The sequence below is a fragment of the Choristoneura fumiferana genome, chromosome 4 (genome assembly GCF_025370935.1).
Source record: "Choristoneura fumiferana chromosome 4, NRCan_CFum_1, whole genome shotgun sequence".
NCBI classification, from domain to species: Eukaryota; Metazoa; Arthropoda; class Insecta; order Lepidoptera; family Tortricidae; genus Choristoneura; species Choristoneura fumiferana.
Window position 1 is genome coordinate 9,776,930 of NC_133475.1, and position 18,389 is coordinate 9,795,318.

Genomic DNA, 18,389 nt, shown 5'->3' on the forward strand with positions numbered 1-18,389 from the left:
TGTGTGTTATTTATTAAATACTTGGCCGGGTTTTAAGACTTCCGTACCCGAAATGGCAATAACGGAACCCTTATAGTTTCGCCATAACTGTCTGTCTGTTCGTCCGTCCGCGGCTTTGCTCAGATACTATCAGTGCTAGAAAGCTACAATTTTGCACGGATATTATGCAACTATGCCTACAAAATGGTAGGTATAAAAAACATTGAAAAAAAAAAAGATTTTGGGATACCTCCCATAGACGTAAAGTGGGGGTGATTATTTTTCTCGTCTAACCCTATAGTACCGTCGGGTAGGTTTTAAAAATTGGGGGGTTGTGAAGACTATGGATTTTTCGACTCGGTGATACGGTTGCGAAATATTAAACTTGAAAGTGCAAATGTGTGATTATTAGAGCGTTTCAACAGTCTAATTTTTTTGGGCACTTGTGTAAAAATGGCCGAATATTCTGATACAGTTTTTTTAGTTTTCTGGTAGAAATCGTAGAAATACAGGAACTCTCAACGAATAATCGAAAACGACATCAAAATCTACAGCCAATTCGTAAAAAATGACGCCAGAAAAATGAGGCGGTCAAACGCTCGAATAATCGCCCAAATTTTCTAAAAAACTTATATGAAAAATTCATGACGGCAGTAAGTATATCAAATTTACAAGGAAAACTATAACGGCAGTTTGCTTGAGAATCATTAGTAGTATAAGAAATAGTCTAAGGGGCTGTTTCACCTTCCATTGATTAGTGTTAACTGACGGTTAAATGTGATGCAGTCTCTATTTGTTTTGTTCGAATAGACGGAGACTGCACAGTATAAAATAAAATATACCCAGACCTGGAAGATTCCGTATAAAGTAAAGCTTCATCATGTCAGCCGAAAGACGTCCACTGTTAGACATAGGCCTCCCCCCAAGGCTCTCCACTAAGAACGAATCGAAAGCTTATGTGGCGCTTAATGTAAATAAAACAACTTTTCTTTGAATCAGTATGACTCCATTTAATCTCACCACCACACAATTGCAATTCAATTCACAAAGAACGTTCTAGTGAAGCGGCATGAGCAAGTACCGAAAAAACTTAATTTTTTATCACATAATCAAGACGACAATCATAGAGTGAGATTGAAACCGACCAACCACACGAGTTGAAACCCAAAAGTCTCGCCCCTGCCCTCTTGTAATGTAATAATTGTGATTGGTCGATTGGTCTTAAAGCGCACTCTTACAAGGTTAAATAATAGTGTTGCTCATTCGCCTGACTGAACTAACTCAGTCACGTAAGTATCATTTACCCCGTTATACAAGTTCACTACGAGAATTTTATAGGTTTTCAAATTTTCATTTCTTCAAAATATTCCGGCTTGAAATTCAAGTAATGCAATGAAACTTAAAAATAATGCCTATCTCTTATTATGACCAATGCTACATATTGCTATCAAAACTAGAACATTTCTAAAATATTTAGCTTAGTCGTACACATGAAAATATTCTAAAAATACTAAATTATTCCTTATCGTCGATATCCATATTCTCCGAAGAAATTATGTCCGTGTTCTTTTCTTTACTATCTTCTTCCACTTTAGTCGAGTTATCAGTACTTGATGGAGTATCAATTTCTTCTGTTGGTTTATCCTCGGTTTTTTCCACTTCAGGTTTTATCTCTTTAGTTTCCTCTTTCTTTGGCGTTTTTTCAACCCTGTTACAAAAAATAATCATTAGAATTTGGAAGTTTCATTGACAGTTTAACAAGAGTATGTAGGTAATGAAATAGTAGTCCAACCATAATTGACCTTTGCACTTCCTGCATACCGGACGCCCGCCGACGGATGCACGCGATCGTGGTGGAATTATATCATCATCATCCCAGCCTATTTACGTCCCATTGCTGGGTACAGGCCTCCTCTCAGAACGAGAGGGCTTGGGCCATAGTTCCCACGCGGGCCCAGTGCGGATTGGGAACTTCGCACGAACCATTGAATCGCTTTGCAGGTTTGTGCAGGTTTCCTCACGATGTTTTCCTTCACCGCAAGCTCGTGGTAAATTTCAAATGTAATTCCGCACATGAATTTCGAAAAACTCAGAGAGGTGCGAGCCGGGGTTCGAACCCACGACCCTCTGCTTGAGAGGCGATAGGTCAAACCACTAGGCCACCACGGCTTCTTATTACGGAATTATAGCTATAGAGTTAATGTCAATTATTTTTGTTACGAATTGCAAAATAGTGGGGCTGCCTACGAAGACTAAATAGTTCGGGTATACTAACTTGGATGGCCCGTTGATGATCTCAACGACATCGTCGTCTTCGTATTTGATGTTGACAACAGCTTCAACCTTTGACTGAATGCTCTTCAAAGCGGAATGGAAAATTTTCGAGCTGGCCTGTAAAAGAAAAAATTTTGCTTTATAATATCTTCAAATATTTTAATATCAAATTTAGGATAAGAAATAATTTATTTAAGGCTGTTGTCTTTTATAAAAAGACTTAATTTAATTTCCAGCCTAGAAATGACTTACTCATTGAAGACAAAACATGTCGGAAAGAAGTAAAAAATCCATATCAAACACTTTGTGGAGCAATAAACAGAGTACCTCTAATCATTAGAGTCTAATGTGTCTAATGTATGGACAATGTCTGAAATAAAATATTTGAATTGAATTGAATATAATCCTTTCCAAATAGCTTGGGTACGGTGACACATGTCATCAAGCAAGGGTTGTAACAATGTAAATTCAAATCGATTTTTGGCGTTTTTCGATTAAATATGCTAGGTCTCTAATCAATTTTATTTGTGATAGTCTATATTTTTAACCACTTTTTGCCTGCGGCTTCGTCCGCCTGGCAAGTGTTTTTGCTTGTCTATCCGGATCTCACAAACTATGCGGTCTCGTTTGGCACTATATCAAATCAAATAACGGTAAAAAAATTAACAGAAACCGTAATAACAAAATTGAAAAAAAAAAAAAAAAACGGGCAAGTGCAAAACGGAGTCGCGCACCGAGGTTTCCGTACACATTTTTTTATATTTGAGTTGATTGATTGAATGAAAGGTAAATTGCGGTTTACGATTTATGACGTATTAAAAAAAAACTACTTACTAGATCCCGTTCAAACCAATTTTCGGTGGAAGTTTGCATGGTAATGTACATTATATATTTTTTTTAGTTTTATCATTCTCTTATTTTAGAAGCTATAGGGGGGGGACGACGACACACATTTTACCACTTTGGAAGTGACTCTCGCGCAAACTATTCAGTTTAGAAAAAAAACGATATTAGAAACCTCAATATTATTTTTGAAAACCTATCCATAGATACCCCACACGTATGGGTTTGATGAACAAATTTTTTCGAGTTTCAGTTCTAAGTATGGGGAACCCCCAAAATTTATTGTTTTTTTTTTTTATATATATATTTTTGTGTGAAAATCTTAATGCGGTTCACAAAATACATCTACTTACCATGTTTCAACAGTATAGTTCTTATAGTTTCGGAAAAAAGTGGCTGTGACATACGGACGGACGGACAGACAGACAGACAGACAGACAGACAGACAGACATGACGAATCCGTAAGGGTTCCGTTTTTTGCCATTTGGCTACGGAACCCTAAAACTAAGTAACAGTTCAAAACACCAAACAATACGAAACACTCAAAACAAAGACATTTAAAGCCCTTCTTTCTCGTAGTAATTGACAGATGAAGCGAGTTAAGCGATTTGACCAGATTGTGGAATGGATTCCGTCCATAAGCAAAGTCAAGCTCTTCTGTAATTGAGTTCCGTTTTACGCGATGAAAGTTGACGAGATTAAAATTTATCTTATTAGTTTTAAGTGTGTTTATTATTACGAAATAGTTTGAGCCACACGGAGATATAATTTTTTGATCTTTCGAGATTTCAAGTATATTTTTTATAAAATATTGGCCTGAAACATTCATGGCGTGGAATGAAAAAAAAAAGCAAATGTCACAGTACCCAAGCTATCCGAAAAGTATTATGATTATTAAATTATCTGCATTTATTAATACTACTTTCCATTGTTTTTTGAAGCGATAAGTATAACGCAGTGATCGCACGCAGCAGCGAGTGTTTGGTATTTATTGAATAAATTGAAGTTTTTAAATTTTTATTAGGTGCTTCATATGACATGGGGGCGTATCTCACACTGACACGACAAATATAAACACGACGAATATAATGATTCCTTATTATGTTAAAATCCGTCCAGCCGTTTAGTCTACAGAGCGGACCAAAAACATAGACATACAAGCACTTACGCTCGAATAACAACCCTTCTTCGGGCAGTCGGGTAATAAAGCAGTGTGTTACCGTGAGCGAGGTGACCCTGGCCTTGGCAGCGTTGAGCTGCGCCGTGAGCTCTCCGAGCTGCGTCTGCGCGCCGCGCTCGGCCTGCTGCGTGGAGGCGGCGGCGGCGCGCGCGCTGCGCAGGGCCGCGCGTGCGCCGTCCAGCGCCGCCTCCAGCCGCGCGCGCTGCGCCGCGCCGCGCTCAGCGGCCGCTACCAGAGCGCCCACGTCCACAACGCGCGACTTGTATGTCACTATGCCTGGGAATCATTTAAGACAATTTTATGAGCTGTACATGCCATTCCCTCAGATTTTGCATAACAGCAAAGCTCGTCTAAGGTAATTTATTCGTATATAACTAGCTTTTGCCCGCGGCTTCAACCGCGTGGAATTCGGTTATCCCGCGCTGTTCCGTCAGGAACTGTGCGTTTATCTGGCATAAAAATGAGCCTTTGTCACTCTCTCGCCCTTAAACTATCTCTATGCCAAAAATCACGTCGATCCGTCGCTAAGTTTCGACGTGAAAGACGGACAAACACATAAACACACACAGCCTTATTAATAAAAAACATCTAATTCGAATTTAATCCGAACTTACACTTGGACTAGTTACTCCTTGACTAAATAAGTATTAAGTCAGTTTTAAAATTTGTATTAATAAACATGGACTAGCGAGGTATTAGTTAAACATTTCTTAAACCTAGACTATGACGTAAACAATGGCAACCCAGCGTGAGAAAAAAATAAAAGAATGAGTCATTGAATGAACGAGGAATGAACCACAGAAAAAAAACAAGAAATGTCTTTAATCTGTGGTATGAACCCCCATCCGAAGTAGAAAGAACCAAATATAACATGCGGCCGAGCATGGCGCTGTTTTGTAGTGTATCTCGCTCACTCTTGTTATAGTCACAATGGTGTAAGTGTAGTGGTAATTAGTTCTGACGCTGGCCACCAGAACATGTATATTTGCATTGTCAGCCTTTTGAAAACAGCAGGGCTACTACGAAACTCGAAGATCGTGTCGTGCGGTCCCTCTGATACTTATACTATTTAATACGAGAGCGAGAGGGACGGTATGATACGAACTTCGATTTTCGAGTTTCGTAGTAGCCCTACAGTCACTTCAACATCATTGTTTGTTATTACGGGATTAATACTGAATGAAACTGAAACTGTTGAATAAAGATCGCATATAAATTAAATACACGTTAAAATTAATTTAGTAAAAACGAAGATATCACGGCCCCAGACTCTCATGGCAGTTAAGACTTTGATATGAGGCGGTATGTGACCACCTCTCGCATCACCTGCTCTCTCTGCCATCTCATTTTTCACCATATCAACTATGAAATTGGCAGTATCACGACTAAATCGGTATTTAGTTTTAAATTCGTGTTCTGAAAGCTCGAAAGGATTTTTGCGGACTTTGTATAATTTTACATGCCTAACCACCTCCTGTTCTAATTCCTCGAGTTCTTCAAGCTCTTGCACGACATGCAAATCTTCGGCATAATAATCCATGCTATACTATGCTATTTGCATGCAAAAATAGTGGTTAGGTAAATAAATTTACTACAATGAATTTCAAATAAATCCACAGGCAAACCACAACCATCAATCGAAACAGAAAAGTTAGGTTACTCCAATATTACTCCATCGTTAAACTAGGCATCACCAAGGATTAAGTTTTAGTCCGAGACTAAGCCTGGATCAGCTTACTCTTTCCTTACTTCTTGTTTATTAATACTGACTTACTAATCTCAAGTTCAACCTCGAATTAAAGTTAAACCTACTCTACTCCACGTTTATTAATAAGGCTGACACACTTTCGCGTTTATAATATTAGTATGGATAGAGTATTCGATTATTCTCGTCTCGCCTCGCCGGTGGAAAATCACCTTAAGACAGCACGCCGCGCGGGCGCCCACTCCGTACACCCTTCCGAGTGAGCAGAGACCCTCTACACCCCTTTTTAGTCCCACAAACCAACATAAAAAATAAAGAACTTCATACTAAAACTATGCTTGTTATCTAATTTATTTAAAGCCAATTTATTCCGTTTTGGTTGCTTTTTTTGTTTGCTAAAACGGAAAATTGAACTTTGGGTTGTTCGACAGATTCGTATACTTATTTAAGACCAAGTCTATACACGCCAAGAAATAATTACCCGATTCACTGACGTCCTTATTTTCGTCAGATGAAGAACCATCGCTGGTTGGTCTGTTGAAGATGGGCAGCAGGTCACGATTACCCGCGGCGATGGTGGCCTCCAGTTCAGCAATCTAAAAAAAACATGAAATTAACAGTTTCAACTTTCTAGCCGCAATATTGCAGGATAAGTTTCAGGCTAAGTCGACTAATTTGTAAAAGCCCTTCATTTGGAGACATGGTCCGATTGTAGCGCTAAAGGTATATAGATATCTAGTTATATTTCTGTATTACTATTGGAATTTCCCTACCTATTAAAATATGTATCAGTGGCGCCGTAACAACTTCATTCCCACCAGGTTACCTAAATTAATTAGGTGACCTCAGTAATGAGAAGTATGGCAAAGGGTCCTAAACTTTTGTTTTTGCATAACGAGCAAACGAGCATGCGGGGCACCTGATGGGAAGGAATCACCTCCGCCCATGGACATCCGCAACACAAGGAGTATTACAGGTGCGTTGCCCTTTTATCATGGGACACTTGACATCAATAGACCTATTCCCAAACTAAGTAAAGCTTGTATTATGGTTACTAGGCAACGGATAAACATACTTATATAGATAAATAAATACATACTTTAATGCATAATAAACATCCAAGACCGGAGAACAAACATTCGTATTATTCATATAAATCTGCCACCGCCCGGAATCATACCCTCCCCAAGCTTCGTAGTCAGGTTCTCTAACCACTTGGCCACCCTACCGCTCCGGAAATGCTGTGCCAGGAAGCTGGTTCCATATTTTAATAGGCATGGGAAAAAGTTTTGCTTAAAGCTGACGATGCTAGATTGCCAACCATCAAGGTGGTGAACTAAACTGCGAGGTGTTCCATTTGGAGAAATACCTAGCTCACGCTTATTTTACTCTCCGGATTGCCTAATGAAAATGTTTACTCCCTGCTGCTGATAAGTATATTTAAAATGATCTTACGTGTGAGGGTACTTCGGTGGGCGTGACTGTGGTATCGAGCGGCAAATCTTGTATCGCCTCGTGGGATCCCGCTGCGAGATCTTTGATGGCTTGAACGAGGGTTCTGGCAACAAACAGGAATATTTTAGTAAACTGCTTTATTAGTACAGCCACCAGCACCAATATCTGACACAATAAGCGTGCATAAGTATCTGATACGACTCTATTTCTAGGGCCGGAAGGACGTGTCAGATATTTTTGCACGCTCCGCTGTAGCAGATATTAATGCTGGTGACGAAGCAAAACCTTGCAAGCTGTTAAGAAAGAATGTGATTACAGAATCAATATTTGGAAGCTACTATATATTTTTTTTTATAGGCATCAAACATGACAAAACATGTAAGATACGCGAAAATAATTTTCTCAAAAATGTCCGTAAAAGTTGACATTATTCTTTACATATCAGAAGGTGAAGTGCATAGTTTATGGTCAGCGAAAAATTAAAAAGTTAAAGAGATTGCAGGCGCGCTAGCTCGACAATAATGAATTAGCGCGCCTGCAATCAGTCACATTTTTTTTTAAAGTTAAAAAGGCCATGGAAATGTTGGCACAAGTCGTATACAGCCAAGTCTAATGGCCGGTATCAGATATATTGTTGGAACTCCGGACTTTTTCTATTGGGTCTGAAATAGCATGTGGTGTTTTCGGTGGAAAAATACACTGCAGTTTATTTTTAATGAAAAAAGGCGGGAAAGCATAAGAAAAATATTGGAATAAAATTAAATTTTATAATATATTTTCAGAATTATTCACCATTTTTGAGAAAAACTGTATATTAGTCTCGGCTGGAATAGCAATTGCTGGCTTCGTATTAGTTTTAAACGGACGAGCTTGCGAGTACTCATACTCAGCCAGCAATTGCCTACTTCCAGGTCACGACAATAATCTACTATTAAGTCTGTCTTTCCAACAGTACTGATCATATGATTTTTTTTTCGGCTGATCGTTCATTATCAATTAAATTTAAACAGGCTTCATATCTCATACAATAAAACTGCACATACTTGTAACTGAAGTTATCCTTGATGCACACTTTCTCTAGTATTGATCGTATCTGCGACCTCGAGAGCTGCAAGCCGAGGCTCATGAAGAGATTTTGAAGGTCTTTCTTGGTGATGTTCCCTCCGCGAGAAGTGTCGAAGTAGACAAGAGAGAGAAGCAGGTAGGGGTCCGGCGGGAGGTCGACGCCGCGGCTGCGACGCCGTGGCGAGTTGCTGCGTTCGTCGTCGCTGTGGGATTCCTGTAAAACAAGTTCGAGTTAAACAAATGTCTAAAGTCGGATTAATATTTGTCTCACGTGTCACATCTAGTCGTAGCAGCCGCAATTTTTCATCGAATTTCTTTTCATTGCTAACCATTGGCTGTATATTGATCGATATTTTCATAATAATTGTACATATAGAATAGAAGAGATAAATACCACACATATATTGTATACAGAGGTTATCCATCTATCAACAATTTAGCAATAAACAGATAAAGATTAACAAAAACATAACAAGATTAGTAACACCAAAAGTTCTTACCCGTCTGTCACGCCGCCTTGATTCACGCCTCTCGTCTCGTCGGTCGTCTTTTTTGTCTTTGTCATCTTTTTTATCAACCTTATCATCATCTTTTTTCTCTTCGTCTTTTTTCTTTTCATCGTCCTTCTTGTTCTTGTCCGTGTTCTTGTCATCTTTGACTTCCTTAACTTCCTTGACTTCATCTACTTTCTCGGGGAGAGTGTAAAGTGTCTTGTAGATGTAAAATCCAAAGTCTCGCATTAGCATCTCATTCAGGAGCTCCGCGAATACGAACAACTGCAAAATAAAGGTAGAAATTATTTTGATACTCATTAGTCAACATACAAAAAATATCTGGTAGCCTTAGTGGCCTCTCAAGTTGAGGATTTAAGGACTGGTCCGAACTCAGGCTGGCACGGAGGCTTGGTCGGAAGGAGAATATCGTGAGGAAACAGACACGCCTCTGCGAAGCAATAGAATTGTATGTGCGAAGTTTCCAATTCTTGCTGGGCTTGTGTGGAAACTACAGCCCAGGCCCTCTCATTTTTAGAAGGGATCTTTTTTAGCAATAGAACGCATATAGAATAGAGATCACGATCTTGCTCCAACTAATGGACTTCAAGATAGAAACCTTGCAGCCACAATAGTTTGTTTCATAATAGCGCAAGCCTATCAATATTATTAACTTTATACCTCAAAACTATGTTCCTTGTTATCCGTGATGCGATAGTCGAGCAGGAAAGACAACGTCGCAACGTTGCAGGTGAACTTGCCGCCCTTGGCTGCGGCCGAAGGGTGTACCATGATGTGGGGAGTGTTTGGTATCTCGTAGTGAGCCTTCAGAGTTTGCTTGTCTTTTTCTAGCTGGTTGCGATAAAGAAACACACTTGTTAAATAAATACTTCATAGGTGAACGAAGTTTTATAATCAGTAGCACTTCACCTCCCTTTTCCCAAAACTACATCTTGTTCAAAAACATTGACAGCAGTGACAGCAAATTAGCAGGAAAAAAAATAAAAAGCGAGATGTTTGTTTTCCCGCCATTTCCGATCCGCATGTTTATGTTGTACCTAAGTGCAAAAAGCCGTAATTACGTTAATCATCCTAATTTTTTTTTTCATATTTATTGTCAGTAAAGTAGCAGTAATAAATACCTAATTTAGATGACTTTTAAATGCAAAAGAAAAATAAATTTTCCTGGATTTTTTTTAATCCTTGCGTAACCCTCCCTTCACTAAAAATATCTTCGGTATGGTTTTTTTGCTCTTGTCAAAGTCAGCTGTTCAAACTTGTGGCGGCCATTTTGTGACTTAGCAGGGAGATAAAGGAGGGTCTACGGTCCTCTAACTTTAGCAGAGCCTTGATCGTCTGATTAGCGCTAACAGACGTTTATGAATCATGTTTTTTAGCATCGGGCCTTCAAGGAGCCTTCAAGGAGGCTCTAACTTTTTATGAATAAGGCTGTTAAAGTTTAAGGAATAAGTTTGCCTTTGTACAATTCTTTTTCTTGTTAACTGTTAATTTCATGTGTTTTATTTATGTACAATAAAGAGTTATACAATACAATACTATTTAGGCCTCCAAAACCGCCCACTTCCCGTGCAATCACCAGCACCAATATCTCATACAACAAAGCGTGCGTAAATATTTGATACAACTCTATTCTTAGGGCCGGTAGGATGTGTCAGATATTTTTGCACTCCCTGCGGTGGCAGATATTAAGATATTTACCTTTTTCTTCTCTTGCTCAATTTCTTTTTCAGTTTTAGGCGGAGGTGTAGGTTTTTTCTCTTCCTCTTTTTTCTCAACATTCTCTTCCACGACTGGTTCCTCTTTCTTTTCTTCTTTAGCATCATCTTTGTCATCGGAAATATCGATGCGCTCCTCTACTTTATTTTGCGGCTCTTCAGATTCTTTCTTTTCACCTTCCTGCTCATCGTCTTCAAGTTCCATTACGTCATCACTCTTAGAATCTTTCTCTTCCTCCTGTTTAATTAATTTCGACAGACGCGACACTAGTTGAGCTCGGAGACCTAAATACAATAGTAGATTGATAACCAAGGGTGGAAAGTGACCCATTTCATCGGAGATATTTCTAATAGTTCCGAGGGGAAATGGGTAATTTCACCCGAGTTAGACACTCTACTTTTCATTTCGACTGTGAGGAAAGTAAAATAGTACAAAAAATGAGAATAATATTAAATTGAATTTCAGTATTCAGTAAATTGAATTTACTTATATCCAACCTCCAACGGAACCTTTTCGACCTGGCCACTTGCCACAACCGACTATATAAAAAGTAGAGTTGGTCACGACCAAGGAGCATATACCTACAAAGGCTACAAAACTGGAGGTTGAACGCCGAACGAAGAAGTTTGACCTCTATTACTTATTTATATATTCCATCCCTTTCTTTCACATTTCACAAATGATTTCCATCTTTTTCTTAACCTAACTAAAGAAAGAAATGGAATATGGTCGTGACGTAGTAGATCAAATTTTTTGTTTCAAACGGATGTTCGGCGTTCAACCTCCTCCTCCTTGGTCACGACCACGACGTGCATCTAGATGGCCATGCCGAAACGTGAAAAAAACAGTGTCATTGACGTAACTCAATTATGTTCAACTCCGTGGCTAATCGAAAAATAAAAATAAATTCTTCCCATCCTAGAGATGAAAACGCAATTTTCCACCCGACTATCTAGCCATGAAACTTAAACTTTCCGAACAGGAGAGATGAAATAGTTTATAACACACATTTCTCATTAAGACATAGGTAACTAAATAGTTCTTGGTAAAATTCTTAAGATGTCTATATTTTTTACCTTTGCAGCTGACATTGCGCGCCCGTAACTCTTGACGCAGCTGATCCACCTTAATGGTCCTGAGGTCTATTTTGGAGTAATGTGTTGGTTCAGGCTTGTCATCATCATCGTCATTTTCGTCTATCGTGATGGTACTGTCGTCATGACTGGCAGGCTCCTAAAAATATATATACCAGTTATAGATCTTCATTACTGTGCAAGGAAACGTCAGAGAAGGCTAAAGGTCTTTGATTTTAATGCAGTATGATTAAAAATTGTTGATAAAATGATTTTACAAAATACTATGAAAATGTTATTTTCAGGGGAGTGAGCACAAAAAGTGTGTAATAGAAGTCTAGTTATTTTCAGGTCTGGCGCATCCCCAGGCCATCGGGATATTTGTAGCAGCTCGGGCGCGGAGTCGTGGCGCTACGAGGTAGAACAGCCGGAAACTTAACCAAACAATACTGGGAACAAACAATTTTCGATTTGTCCGCTGCCGTGGAGTCAGCGTCTGCGACCGTCGGTGCCGCCGCCGCCGCCGGGACCACCGGCACCGCCGTCGGCTCCGCTCCGGCCGTCGCGTCGCCGTCGAGTTTCCGCAGCGCGTTGTCGCAGGCCGTCTTATAGGTCTCCTGAACGTTGGCCCACTCGATACGCGACGGCTGGGCGGACCACACGTCGGGCAGGAACAACACCACACACTCGAGCCGCGACTTGCCGCCGCTGCCCTCGCGCCAGTAGTAAAACTCCACCATTCGGTACCTGCGCGGGTAACACAGTTATAGTACAATACTCACTGCGACCACTGTGGACATGGACAGGACACATCCGGTACGAGAGACAACACTGCTGTATTGTTATGACGGTACATCGGTTCTGCATCCAAACTGTCGCCATTCGTGATGTACAAACGCCTCCATACTCTCACATAAGGAATGTGTGCTAGTACCATGACTAGTTAATGGAATGGTGTTTCAATGCTTCTTCTTTTGTTTCAGATCATCTTACAGTTTTAAATTGTGTATCATTAGCAAAAGAAGAAACTTTGATTGTTAATGCTATAAAAACCATCCTTAAATACGGCATCGGGGCAGAAGACCAGTAACAGGGAGATTTTAATAGTGACACTTACCACTGGGTGCAATTAGATAGGTCAATTCCTGTGAGAGCCTTGCACGTGCGTATAGCAGTCTTCACTAACACGCTAGGGTCAGACTGTGGGTTTTCGCCATCTTGGGAAGGGCTCCAAGGTCCACCTATAGCAAAGTTTTCACCACCTTTTCCTTTTTGCCCGACAAGAAACTTGATCAGGCGAGTAGGATGCAGCGGTGTCTTACTAGAAGACCGTTTGTCTTTGTCATCTACTTTAGTTAGCCCACATTTTTGATAGAGAGATTCCAAGGTCGGCATACTGATGAGCATTACCTAGAACAAATTAGATTTAAGTAAACAAAAAAAAATATGGCTACAATAAAAACATTTCATAAAAAAAAATCAATTAAATGATTTTTATTTCAAGGAAATTACCTTTGCTGAAAATCTGTAATCTGCATCTGGTGGTTCTAAAACAGCCTCATTGCCATATGGGTTCTCCACATCTTTGCTCATGACATGATACTGGCAAGGGTTGTTCAGGGAGAGGGGTGATTGTGGGGGGAATGTTTCACCCCACTTGACCTGGGCATTGAAGAAATCAGAAGGTACATAAAGGTTGGTGTACCTTTGTGACAGGGCTGGGACATCTAATTTCATACTGAAAAGAAAGAAAATTAGGAATTTATTAAATTAAACAGTGAAAGATAATTTCTAGTATTTTGGCAGACTTTTAAATCCCACTAATCCCAATAATATTTCAGAATTTTCCAAATTATGCACCTTGGCACAGTTTCATATCATTAAACATAGAAATTGTGATTTTGGAATTTTATGAGCTATCGAAAACCTGACTGTTGGATTATTTGGATAAAAAATAAAAAGTAGCCAAGGTGATATTCCTGTGACCCAGTAAAAAACAAATTACATAAATGCATAACTCATAAAATAAAGGTTAGATCATTTTACACTGTTGTTTCCTAAAAATTTTAAATTTTGTTGTAATTGTAAGAAGTAAAATATCTAGGTAAGACTTTTATGGCAACAAACATGCAAGGTTTCTCAAAACAAGCAAAAAACATGATGAAAAACAAATTTCAATGTGCATCTCTGGCCTATACATAGGTATTCCAATCCTGGGCCTCCTTCCGAGTTAAGGGGGTTTGCACTGTAGTTCTCATATGGTTCCAGTGCAGATTGGGAACTGGGAGAGCCACTCCACAATGCCTATTACCCTCAAATGCCACATGAAAGCCTAAACCAAAACTAAACCCAAACACCTATCCAATAACACCAAAACCAAATGTTTGGTTGCACAATAATGATTTACTTAGCTTTATTTCATCTATATTGTAATCATGACATATTGCTGATATTATTTTATTGTAATTGTGACATGTTAGTTATCACGTTATTAGGTGTTCATGTTGACATTATAATATTAAACTTAAGTAGGTACTCTAAATGATTGTCGAGGCATGTTTCTTCATATTAAGCATAAACTTTTGTTACTATCTCTTCTGTGCTCATTTTGCATGCCAGTTTCTTGTGAAATGTGTGAGATCTTAAAATGTAATACCAGCTTTTGTACCACATTTTTATGCAAAATAAAGATATTTGTATTTGTATTTGTAGTAATCAAAATGGTTTTACATTCACATAACATATGCAACACATGTCACCATACACAAAATTCTAGTGGTTCCTAAAAAATGTTAAATCTTACATGTCTAATGGCATACGGGGCACCCTGACAACATATTTGACAGGAGAAGGTTGATGGATCACAGGGCGCTTGCGCGGAGGACTATCCCTCCTGTTGCGGCTATCATGCCGGTTTCTTGAACGGGAGCGACTCCTGGTCCTTGAACGTTTCTAAAAACATAAAAGATAATTAAAAAATTATGAGACCTCAAACAGACTGAATCAACATTGCAGTATAAGATATGCAATGCCTCCACATAATGTAAACTCCAATTCAATAGAATCTGACAATCCTGTAGACACTTCCAGCCTACTAATATAAACACCGGACTGCCTAAGGCTTTTGTGATGTGACTATTATTCTTTTTTGATTCCTTTTAGATGATAATTGCAACAACAGGGACATATATAATCAAGTGTGCCCACGATAGGGTGTCTTAAATATGTAGAAAATTGACAGACTCTATTGAATTGTACTTTAAAATTATTCTGTGATCACCTTCAGTTTCTCACAAATATCAAAGCCATGCAAAAAATGTTACTAGTGCGTTTATTTTTTCATTTATTGGTTTGCTCTTAACAACTAATTAAAAATTATATTTAAGGGGTTTTTGGTAATTTCACTAATTAATCCAAAAACTATTGGTAATTTTCCATCAAACATGATTGCACATTTAATGCTTTAAATTTTAGCATGTCTTTTTTATAAGAAAGATCCTTTAAATAATCAAGTGATAATAAAACTATTTACTTTATTGCTGCTCACCCGGTCATCTCTTCGAGGTAGACGAGGCAGGTCATCTCGCCGATTTGAACTGGACTTCTTGTTGGCTGGTGGAGGCACAGCATTGTATGAATTACTCTTGGGAGTGTTCTGCTTTTGAGGATTAGGGGCATTCTTAGGCAGTACTTGCACTCTAGTTGCATTCCACTTGAAAGGCATATTTGGGTTGTATGTAGCTTCAACAAGGACTCTATCGTTCACTTTGGGAACAATACCTTTAGCACACACTGATGTTTGGTAGAAAACATCATGATCAACAAAGCCAAAATCATTGTGGGTTTTGGTCACAGTTCCAGTGAAGACTCGTTGCTCGGCAGTGGGCTGAGACTGGCCTGAAGAGTTGTTTTGATACATGCCCGGATTCATAGCACGTGGAGTAGGGTACGCTACAACATTGCCCGGATACATTTGTCCTTGAGCCATTTGATTCATTTGCATCTGGCCAGCCATCGGCATGGTCATTCCGCCTTGTGCTTGCATCAAACTGGGGTTAAAAACGGCTTGAGTTTGCTGAAATGGCATCATGCCCTGTTGTGTCATCATCGAATTCGCGTCCATGATTTGAGAGTTCATGCCGGTCATATTTGCATTCACGTTTGAACGAGCCCATGGTGGGTTTTTAGCACCACTTCCAGTCTGCATCTTAACTTCACACGAATGACGAAAATCACAAACACATGTAGTTCTTTTAAATCTAGTTATATATTTTTTTTTTATCTATAAACAGTAAACATCACGACACATCCGACGCGACGACGAAATGGCGATTGGCATTTGGCGCTCATCTATGATTGGCGATGGTGACCAGTGTTGCCAACTCCTAGAAATTCGAGCCGCCTCGCTAGACTCAAAAACTAGGGGATCCGCGCTGTCATCGTTCATCCACCATTACCTCCATTATTTCGTTTTATACAATTTTTTTACCGTACAACGGATGCCAGATTTTTATAAAAAATCTAAAAGTCGCTAGAAAGTCGCTAAAATAAATTCCACCGACAGGGTTACTACAAAATTTGAATTTCATATCGTACCGTCCTCTCACTGTCGTATTAAATAACATTTGCGTCAGCGGGACGGCAAGATATGAAATTCGAATTTGCCCTTTGTAGTACCTATAGGGCCAGAGCGGCTACTACGAAACTCGAAAATCGAAGTTCGTATCATACCCTCTCTTTGCTTTTGCTTTTTTTAGCTAAATCTTCAATTAGTAGATTTCCAAATTCACTCAAAAAAAGTAATCATTCAATTAAAGCTAATTTTTAAACAAATAAATGTAAAACTTTGACTTGAAACGGAACGTTAATTAAATAAAGTTTAAATGAGGGCTATCGTTTTTTGTCTCACTAGATGGCGCACTGTTGCGTGAGGTTTTTAAGTATGGCTTTCAAAGTCTGTTATTACGGGCGTAAAGACAAAGTTTTGATTAAAATCATATTTAATACACCTTAAAACCGTACCATAAAAATATCGAGCATGCCACAGTGTTGCATAGTCCCCGTTTTGTTCGGAAAAAAGGGAGGAAAAAGGTTTCCGAAAGACAAAACTGTCTCAAAACACAGACATTCATTGCCTCGGAACGCATATTTGCCATAATTAATTTAGATATTGCAAAATATTCACAAAATTATTCTAATTATAAATAAACCCGCGTAGCTCACCCAAAAACTATGAGATTTGACATTTCGGAGACCTCACGCTACACTAGCGCCTCTAGTGGCGAATTCATACGCGATAGCCCTCATTTGGTGCGCAAGCGCGATTGTCGTTTTCCATGTAGATCTCTTGGCACTGTGTCGAATTGTCAAAAAATGTATCCATTATTGGTTATAGAACTAAAAAAAAAAAGTTAAAATCTTTATTTGTAAACACAAGAATGCTATACATGCAACAAAGACAGTACATACAAACTAACACAAGTTTTAACTTGCACTGCGACTCCACAAACACATATATATAATTTATTTTCTTTTTACATTTAGTAGGTAGAATGAGCACGGCGACGTGCAAACTACCTCCCACCGGCCGCGCGATGCGCATCGGCGCTCAGGCCGCCGGGTGTGGGAGTTAAATAAACAACTTATAGTACAGGATATTTAACTATCGTCGAGCGTCACTAAATTTAATTTGTTGATTTATAATTAATATAATGAAGCATCTACTTTTAATACTGGATCCAACCTGTTCACAAAATATTGGTAAAGTTTCCGTTTGATATTTTAACTGTTTTTATTTGTACTCCAAAAGTCGTCAGATAAGTCGCTAAACCATTTTTGTCGCTGAAACTTTTTTTTGGTGGCTAAGACCGCTAGTTATAGAGTCAAAGTCGCTAAATTGGCAACACTGATGGCGATTTGATTGATGTGATGGCGACGAAACTGATTGAACAAGTGATAGTGCGTTTTTAAATTCATACAGCGCCATCTAGCAGTGAGTAGCGGAACTGAAAGATGCAAAAAGAATCGCGAACCGTCGTGAATGACGTCATTACAAATGATTGACTATACCGGGTAAAAAAAAGAGTAATACGATATCTAACACACACCAATTTAAAGCCAAAATACAACCATTTGAATGCATTGATTACATTCGAATGATTGAACTAAATATATATGCTTGTAATTATTCCTGATTAAATTTAAATACATAACATATGTTTTGTAATCTCCTTTTAATTCTCTTTATTTTGATATGATACTCGATAGGTTTGGTTAAAAAAATATTAAAACTATTTCCCTGCCTACTTACAATTAGGCGCCAAAAATCCACCATTTTTTTTAAATACCTATCTAAGGACACTTGGGTTTTTGAGACGAATCTAACGATACCTTAATTGTCGTAATCCATCTAGCCGTTTGGCCATTTAGGTAGGTACGTGGCAACAAAGAAATTTACAAACAAACACTCAAGATACGCGCGAAAAATAATACAGTAAAAAGATAGTCTTTAATCATGTGTATTTTGGTGCTGCTTGATGAATATATATAGGTTACAATACAATACAATGATTATGACTCTTTCTTA

The 18,389-nt window shown here is 38.8% G+C and overlaps 1 protein-coding gene across 2 annotated transcripts; it reads right to left on the reverse strand.

Annotated features, from left to right (window-relative positions):
• Window positions 1-1,269: 1,269 nt before the first annotated feature.
• On the reverse strand, window positions 1,270-16,147 carry LOC141427428 (cell division cycle and apoptosis regulator protein 1-like). 2 transcript variants are annotated; one of them, XM_074086844.1, is made up of 15 exons: window positions 15,351-16,147; window positions 14,607-14,755; window positions 13,316-13,541; window positions 12,921-13,213; window positions 12,265-12,550; window positions 11,807-11,963; window positions 10,713-11,014; window positions 9,675-9,845; window positions 9,003-9,278; window positions 8,481-8,716; window positions 7,438-7,540; window positions 6,464-6,578; window positions 4,318-4,553; window positions 2,255-2,370; window positions 1,270-1,687 (listed from the first exon to the last, which is right to left on the reverse strand). In XM_074086844.1, the coding sequence occupies exons 1-15, from the start codon at window positions 16,008-16,010 to the stop codon at window positions 1,495-1,497; spliced, it is 3,519 nt and encodes a 1,172-aa protein (XP_073942945.1). In that variant the 5' UTR covers window positions 16,011-16,147; the 3' UTR covers window positions 1,270-1,494. The 2 variants fall into 2 exon arrangements, with proteins under 2 accessions (XP_073942945.1, XP_073942944.1); XM_074086843.1 differs by having other exon boundaries at window positions 15,336-16,147.
• Window positions 16,148-18,389: the final 2,242 nt, after the last annotated feature.

What these genes read in the sequence shown, in the direction of transcription:
- LOC141427428 (XM_074086843.1), bottom strand. Translation starts at nt 16,010, where the DNA reads ATGCAGACTGGAAGTGGTGCTAAAAACCCACCATGGGCTCGTTCAAAC. An exon ending in CCCCGTATGCCATTAGACAT is followed by an intron (nt 13,542 to 14,606) that starts GTAAGATTTAAC and finishes CTTTCTTTTCAG; the next exon opens with TATGAAATTAGATGTCCCAG. An exon ending in TAAGGACGTCAGTGAATCGG is followed by an intron (nt 4,554 to 6,463) that starts GTAATTATTTCT and finishes AATGATTCCCAG; the next exon opens with GCATAGTGACATACAAGTCG.